The 8,496-nt window shown below is 37.9% G+C and overlaps 1 protein-coding gene across 1 annotated transcript; it reads left to right on the top strand.

Annotated features, from left to right (window-relative positions):
- The first annotated feature begins 480 nt into the window (after window positions 1–480).
- LOC101220086 (F-box/kelch-repeat protein OR23) lies at window positions 481–8,172 on the top strand. The gene is made up of 3 exons (XM_004151933.3): window positions 481–1,247; window positions 1,320–1,652; window positions 7,633–8,172. Exons 1-3 carry the CDS (start codon window positions 631–633, stop codon window positions 7,919–7,921), a joined length of 1,239 nt encoding a protein of 412 aa, XP_004151981.1. The 5' UTR covers window positions 481–630; the 3' UTR covers window positions 7,922–8,172.
- The last annotated feature ends 324 nt before the right edge of the window (window positions 8,173–8,496 follow it).

Below are 8,496 nucleotides of genomic sequence, written 5' to 3'. Positions count from 1 at the left end.
TTTAGCAGCTTTGTTTGACCAGATGATTTTTATCATTTGCGATTCTGATCGATACGTGAAATTTGTTTGGCGAACTGACCACGAGAGGAACAGTCAGTACGTGAGATACAAGAAGTACAATAACAATTAACTTATCTATTAAGTTTTTTTAAATGTAAAGGAAGCTTAACTAAAATGATAATTGATATGACTTTGTATTAGGAAAGTAGGAGGTTTGAATCCTCTATCTATTAAATGTATTTTTTATATTTGAGAAAATGTAATTTAACCATATATTTCTATAGTTTATCCCAATTGTTTCTTTTTCGTTCTACTTTGCATATGATTGAATTAGTTTATATGCTTATGTAAAATAAAACATGAAATAGCGAATGAGAGTAAGCCACATAATCCAACACGTGGTTGGTTAATACACGCAATTGCATTTGCAGACAGTAGAAACGTGGTGAGCTGAAATAAAACATCCTCCCTTTTTCAATAACAACATCCATAATCCAAACTCCAGCTGATAAATTGTCGAAGTTTTGATTCGGATTTCGAACATTCATAAAAACCCATTACTGTTTTTGCTTCTTCTTCTTTTGATCTTCCTTCAGTACAGGGAAGGGAAGGGAAAGGGAAGAAAGGGAAATGAAATTTCTTCCTCAATCCTATTCCTCCATTGATGAAATTCAAACCTCCATTACTCTGATCCCAGGTCTCCCTAACGATGTTGCTGCTTTACTCCTTTCCTTTCTCCCTTATTCCCACCATGATCGTCTCAAATCTACCTGTAAGTCATGGCGTCTCTTCTTCTCTTCTAAAATCCTTATTTCCCTTCGATTCACTCATCCAAATTCTCTCTCTCACCTTCTCTGCTTTTTCCCTCAAGACCCTTTAATCGCTTCCCCTTTTCTTTTCGATCCATTTTCCCTTTCCTGGTGTCATCTTCCTCCTATGCCTTGTAACCCCCATGTTTACGGTCTCTGCAATTTCACTCCTATTTCCCTTGGCCCTCACTTGTATGTCATCGGCGGCTCACTCTTTGACACTCGCTCTTTCCCAATCGGTCGTCCTTCCTCTTCCTCCTCTGCTTTCCGATTCGATTTCCATTCATCCTTTTGGGAACCCATCTCGTCGATGCTCTCTCCGCGGGGGAGCTTTGCATGTGCTGCCATTCATGATTCCAGTCAGATTTTGGTGGCTGGAGGTGGGTCTAGGCATAGGTTGTTTGCAGCGGCTGGGAGTCGAATGAGCTCCGTCGAAAGGTAGGCTTAACTCAAAAGTTTGAGCTGATGAGTTACTGTAAATTTGATAGGATATTGATACTATTTTTGCAGGTATGATGTGGAGAGAGATGAGTGGGTTGCACTTGATGGGTTGCCGACCTTGAGAGCTGGGTGTGTTGGATTTTTTGTGGGGAATGGAGAGAAGAGAGAGTTCTGGGTGATGGGTGGTTATGGTGAATCGAGGACTATTTCAGGAATGTTTCCTGTAGATGAATATTACAGAGATGCGGTGGTGATGGAGCTGAGAAATGGGAGGTGGAGGCAAATTGGGGATATGTGGGAAGAAGGGGAAAGGAGGAGACTAGGTAAAATTGTAGTGATTGAGAATCATCGTAACCGTGGAAAACCTGGAATTTTCATGCTTGATGGTGATGAATTCTTAAGGTTACTCTTGTTCTCTTTACTGGGTTATGTGTTTAAGATTTTCATAATAGTTGAGAAAGGTTTTAGTTTTTTTCATGGTTTACTAGAGCTAATAACTTTCTGATCTTGATGTTTAGGTGGGAAACTTTCATGGACTTTGTAGTGTTTCTTCCTTGCGTTGTTTTAAGTGTTTGGTTTGGTTTTGTGACATTACTTTTCATATTATTGACTGGAAATCCTTCTTTGCAATTTAGTTCCTTCTTACCCATTTAGAGAGCTAAAAGAAAAGTGTTAATTGCATACATCCGTTTGCTATCTACAAATAAAGGAAACAGGAATGTTGTGAGGGTTTATGCCCATTGGACAATATCATACTATGGTTTTATTTGTTTACTATAGCAAATACATTTCCGATCTCAATGTTTAGATTGGGAAACATTTCATGAGCCTTGTAGTGTGGTGATTAGTTACTTTCAGGTGCATGTTTTTTTTTTTTTAAGTGTTTGCTCTGGTTTGTGACTAATTGCTTTTCGTATGATTGGTTGTGGAAATTCCTTTGGTCACTCTTGTTCTTTGTTATGTGGTTCCTTTTTTCCCATTTAGTGGGTAAAAAGAAAAGGCTGATATTAATATTATGAAAGGGTAGAAAGGTAAAACACAATATTAAGGAGTAAAAGTTCATGCAGAGTAGGGCCCATAGGGAAGAACTTTAGGAAACGAGAGAGCGCTACACCTATTTTATATGGACCCTTAGTTTTTCCAATGTGGGACTCTTAATATCTCCTACATCTATCTTATATGGAGTATGAGTCCCCTTGGTTTTTCCAATGTGGGACACTTAATATCTCCAATATATATAAATAAAGAACACCAAAGTACTGTTTCTGTTTGCTATTGTTTGTGTGTTTTATTTGATATTTGGGGTTGGTAGCCTGACACTTAGTATCAGAGCCTAAAAGCTGGGGGTGGTTACACGACTCATGGCACAAAGATAGATTGAGGAAAAAGTGGAAGGGACTAAGAAGGAGATATTGGGTATGAAGGAAATGCTAATGGAAATGAAAAAATCGATGGAAAGGATGGCGGATGAGCTAAGGGAGAACCATAGCTGTAAAAAAAGAGATGAGTCAGGGACATCAGATGGTTCGGTCATGAGATTGAAAGGAAAAATAGATGAAACGAAAATTACCACGAAGATGAACTTGGACACTGTAGATCGCAGTAAGTACAAAAAGTTGGAAATGCCTATGTTTTTGGGCGAAAATCCGGAATCCTGAGTATATAGGGCTGAACACTTCTTTGAAATCAACATTCTGCCAGAAACAGTGAAAATCAAAGTGGCTGTGGTAAGTTTTGGACAGGACGAAGTAGATTGGTACAAATGGACTCATAATAGAAAGAAGGTGAGTCATGGGAAGATTTGAAGGGGAGGATGTTTGATTTCCTTAAAGATTCAGGACAAAAAAGCTTGGTTGCGCGTTTGATTCGAATTCAACAAGATGGGTCTTATAATGATTATGTGAAGAAGTTCGTTACTAATTCAGCACCTCTACCACACATGAGAGAGAGTGTTCTACGTGATACTTTTTTAACCGGTTTAGAACCCAAACTTCAAGTGGAAGTAGACAGCAGGTATCCACAAACGTTGGAAGATGGTATGAGAGAAGCTCAGTTAGTCAACGATCGGAATTAAGCACTGAAATTGTCTAAGACAGACTCGAAGTTGGGAGAACAAAAAAAGTAGGGCATACCAGCAAGGTTCAAGAAGGAGCAGGTGAAGGGGTATTGAGAAAAACGAATTTCCCAATGAAACAGATAACCATACCCATTAAGGGTAATTACCAAAAGAATGAACCTCCAGTTAAGCGATTGTTTGATGTAGAGTTTAGGGCCAGGCTGGACAAGGGATATGTTTTAAATGTAATGAAAGGTACTCACCTGGACATTGATGCAAAATGAAGGAAAAAAGGGAGTTGATGTTATTCATTATGAATGAAGAAAAGAGTGTTGAGGATGAAGATCGAATAGAGGAAAGTCCAGAGGAGGTGGTGGAATTGAAACAACTAAACCTCACAGATGGAACCAAAGTAGAGCCGAAGACAATCGGTGGATTGACAAACAAGGGAACCATGAAACTTAAGGGGGATATAAGAGGGAAGGAAGTAGTGGTACTAATCGACAGTGGGGCCACCCACAATTTTTTACACCTCAAGACAGTAGAGGAGAAAAAGATACCTTTGGAGCAGGGAACTCAATTCGGAGTAACTATTGGGAATGGAGCGAGGTGCAAAGGAAGAAGAGTGTGTAGGTGGTTAGAGCTGAAATTGAAGGGACTCATCGTCATGGATTTTCTAGTTATTGAACTGGGAAATGTGGATGTAGTTTTGGGGATTCAGTGCTCAGTACCACTAGAACTATGAAGATCAGTTGACCTTCCCTAACTATGACGTTTTGGATAAGGACAAAACAAATTAGTCTGAAGGGGGATCCATCCCTTATTAGAGCCAAATGTTCTGTGAGAACCATTGAGAAAACATGGAAAAAGGAAGACCAAGGCTTCCTCTTGGAATTACAAAACTATTACATAGAAATGAATGAAGATCTGGAAGAAGAACAAGAAATTAAGGGGGACGAAGAAGATACACCCATGATAAGATTCTTGCTGCAACAATATTCAGACATTTTCAAAAACCCAAAAGGGTTACCGATTAACGTGAGGCCTTACAAGTATGAACACGTTCAAAAGGAAGAGATTGAGAAATTAGTTGTGGAGATGCTCCAAGCAGGAGTGATAAGACCCAACCATAGTCCTTACTCCAGCCCAGTCTTCTTAGTGAAGAAAAAGGATAGAAAGTGGAGATTTTGTGTAGACTATAGAAAGCTAAACCAGGTGACTATCTTTGACAAATTTCATATCCCCATGATAGAAGAACTGCTGGATGAGTTGCACGGAGTCACTGTATTCTCAAAGCTGTATTTGAAGTCCAGTTATCACCAAATAAGGATGAAGGAGAAAGATATTGAGAAGACGGCTTTCAGAACTCACTAAGGCTATTATGAGTTCGTAGTTATGCCCTTCGGCCTCACGAACGCACATGCCACCCTTCAGTCATTAATGAACCAAGTATTGAAACCTTTTTTGAGGAACTGTGTATTGGTTTCTTTTGACGATATACTTGTGTATAGCTCGGATATCACGGAACATGAGAAGCACCTGAGAATGGTATTCGCGGTATTACGTGATCTGGCTTTTTGCCAACAAGAAAAAGTGTGTTATAGCTCATTCTCAAACTCAGTACTTAGGGCACCTGATTTCCAGTAAGGGTGTAGAAGCCGACGAAGAGAAAATCCAAGATATGGTGAAATGGCCGCAACCAAAGGATGTTACTAGTTTGAGGGGATTCTTGGGCTTGACCAGATACTATCAAAGATTTTTGAAAGGACACGGGAAAATAACAGCTCCTCTCACTAAACTGTTACAGAAGAATTCCTTCTTATGGAATTAAGAGGCCACAATTGCCTTCAATAAGTTGAAGATAGCAATGACAACTATACTAGTGTTAGCACTACCTGAGTGGAACCTACCTTTTATAGTTGAAACGGATGCATCTGAAATAGGATTAGGGGGCTGTGTTATCTCAAAACGGTCATCTTATCGCCTTCTTTATTCAAAAGCTATCTCCTAGGGCACAAACCAAATCAATGTACGAGAGGGAACTTATGGCTGTAGTGCTCTCTGTGCAAAAATGGAGACATTATCTTCTAAGGAAGAAGTTCACAATCATATCCGAGTAGAAAGCATTGAAATTCCTTCTAGAACAGAGAAAGGTACAACCCCAGTTCCAAAAGTGGTTGACCAAACTCATAGGATATGATTTTGAGATTTTGTATTAGCCGGGATTATAGAACAAAGCTTCTAATGCCCTATCTCGGATAGAGCAACCTCTAGAACTGAATACCGTGACTACCACTAGAATTGTGAATATGGAGTTAGTTGAAGAGGAGGTACAACAAGATGAAGACCTTAAGAAGATTATAGAAGAGCTGAAACAAAATACGGAAGAGACAAGTAAATATCACTGGGAGAATGGGAGATTATGGTATAAAACTGAATAGTGTTGTCCAAACACTCATCTTTGATACCGAACCTGCTGCATACGTTTCATAATTCAGTTTTAGGATGCCACTTCGGATTTCTAAGGACATATAAGAGGATGAGTGGAGAACTACATGGGAAAGGCATGATAACAGACGAAAAAAATTATGTTGAGCAATGTGAGATTTGCCAGTGGAATAAGTATGAAGCAACCAAACCAGCAGGGGTTTTACAACCAATTCCAATACCAGAAAAAATTCTTGAAGAATGGTTCATGGACTTCATTGGGTTGCCAAAATTTGGAGGGATGAATGTGATCATGGTGGTAGTTGATAGACTCAGCAAGTACTCGTATTTTATTACTTTGAAGCATCCTTTCACAGCCAAAAGAGTAGCTGAGTCTTCATTGACAGAATATCAGCAGGCATGGCATACCGAAATCGATTATCTCAGATAGGGATAACATCTTCATCAACAATTTTTGGAAGGAATTATTCGCTACTATGGGTACAACCTTTCACCGACAAACCGACGGACAGACCAAAAGGGTGAATCAATGTTTGGAAACATATTTGAGATGTTTCTGCAATGAACAACCCCATAAGTGGGATAAATTCATTCCATGAGTTGAATTGTGGTATAATACCACCTTCCATGGCTCCACAGGGAAGAATTTTAGGAAAGGCTTTAAATAGTGATTGATAGGGAGAGAGAGCTAGGTTTTTTTTGTCATCTTTATGAGGGTAGGCTACTGTAGCTGGCAGGGGTCTACATTGATGTAAAAGAGGACTGGTATGTTTCTTTTATGTTTTCCTTTCCTTGTTATCTTGATATCGTAGCTTGTGAACATTTTTTCATTTATATATAAATAAAGAACACTGGAGTACTTCTCTATTTGTCATTGTTTGTGTGTTATTTGATATTTGGGGTTGGTAGCCTAACAAAAAGAACTACTAGGAAATTAGAAGCATATCCTGCTCATGAAAATGAGTGTTGATCATTAAATTATTTGTTCCTTTAGTTTGCATGGTCCAAGAAGCTCTGGATTTGGAAATGAAAATTTGGCTGAGGGTTCCCATCTCTTTAAAGAGGATACTCTAGGAATGAAAGGCGGATGCCTCTCCTCAAGGAAGTGGAGGAACATGTTCTAATGTTATGTATGTTGGTGTCTAGTTGAAAGAACTTATCTGGAGTTGGTTCATTAACTAATTGGAATCATCAGGTTTGTTGTGGCGAAAAGAGAAAGAAAGCTAAACAGAGGAATAATTTGTTTCAAATTTCCTTAATTTCATATCCGAGGTTAATTAGGGTCGAAAATTTTCTGAAAATTTTCATAGATATTGTAAGGTTTTCTCCATTTTGTCGCTCTTGGCATGCAGATCGAGTTATAGTCCAAATGTTGTCATGGTGTATTGATCGAAAAAAGTTAAGTTGGTAGGCAGGAAATTATATATTACTCATATTCGTACATCTTGAAAATATGGAGTTCGTCTATTTTCGAGTTCTTACTATATAAAACTTATGGATGGTTTCTCTTTTTATATCTTTTCTGGTTTCTGTAAAAGGTATTCCTCTACTCTAGTTCTCATTTTTACCTCATTGTTAGGGACAACAGTTGCTTACCTAAGCACAATGGTACGAAGTTCACTTTAGATATAAGTCCTCGTGTCTTTATTTTTTATTCCTCTCAAAAAGCCTCATATTATTAGAGATAGTTTCTCTTTATTTTGTACCAATACCATAGATCTTTCACCTTGTCTAACTAATGTAGATCTTTGGTCATACAAGATACCAAAACTGAGAATCCCATATATGATTTGCTGGAAACTTTAAGTCATATAGAGCGATACAATGTTTTCTTCTTCTCATTTGTTCTTCTCTGATCTTAATCTACAATTTTTTCAGATATGAAATGGCATCAAATAGATGGGTTGAAGAATCAAGAGTACCAAGGAAAACTTCTTCCAACTCATCATATGGCTTGGTTGCATTAAATGGAGAATTATATGTTATATCATTTCTAAAGACAGAGTCAGCCGAAGCTCGTAGGCTACGTCATCCTACGAAAGGAGGATCAATGTACATGCAAATCTACAATCCCAAGAAGAAGACGTGGAGATCTCTTGCTACCTGGTCGCCTTTTAATCACTCTCTGGATTTGGATACTGCAGTTATTTGTACAGTTCGTCTGTGAATAATGTCAATACATATGCAATCAACTACTCATTATTATGCTTACAGATTTAGGCATATGGTGATTGTTCCCTACTAGCTAAGTGTGGCACATACTTATTTCCATTGCTTAATGTACATGTTTAGAATGGATTTACCGGCAACTTTTTTTCTGCTTACTGAAAATAAGTTTATATGAATTCAAGAACATAAATGTTGTACATTTGTATATGTTGTTCATGGAAGGAAATGAAATAGATGATGTTTTGTGTATGGTCTTTCCTCACAGTTTCTCTAGTCATTCTTCTTGAATCGAAATAAACAGGGTTTAGAAAGTCGGGTGAATTTGTATATTGAATGAAAAATCATGAATTTTAATCTCATGAACTAATGTCTACTTGTATTGACGTTGGCAGGCAATCTTCAACTTTGCTTCAACTTTGGTTAAATAATTTAGTTGATATGTGATTTAACGTGTTATCAAAATAGGTTAGTATACGTTTGGATTGAACGTATTGCTTTCCTTTTCCTTTTCCTTTTCCTAATTAATATTGAGTGTATTGTTTTCCTCTTCCTTTTCCTAATTAATATTGATGT

This window comes from Cucumis sativus, chromosome 3 (assembly GCF_000004075.3).
Source record: "Cucumis sativus cultivar 9930 chromosome 3, Cucumber_9930_V3, whole genome shotgun sequence".
Taxonomy (NCBI): domain Eukaryota; kingdom Viridiplantae; phylum Streptophyta; class Magnoliopsida; order Cucurbitales; family Cucurbitaceae; genus Cucumis; species Cucumis sativus.
Note: the sequence above shows the minus strand (reverse complement) of the source record. Positions and strands in the feature narration are given on the sequence as shown.

Bases quoted from the DNA above. Each gene is read 5' to 3' on its own strand.
- LOC101220086 (XM_004151933.3), top strand. From the start codon at position 631: ATGAAATTTCTTCCTCAATCCTATTCCTCCATTGATGAAATTCAAACC. The intron at 1,248-1,319 runs GTAGGCTTAACT...CTATTTTTGCAG, and splicing joins CGAATGAGCTCCGTCGAAAG to GTATGATGTGGAGAGAGATG. The intron at 1,653-7,632 runs GTTACTCTTGTT...CAATTTTTTCAG, and splicing joins GATGGTGATGAATTCTTAAG to ATATGAAATGGCATCAAATA.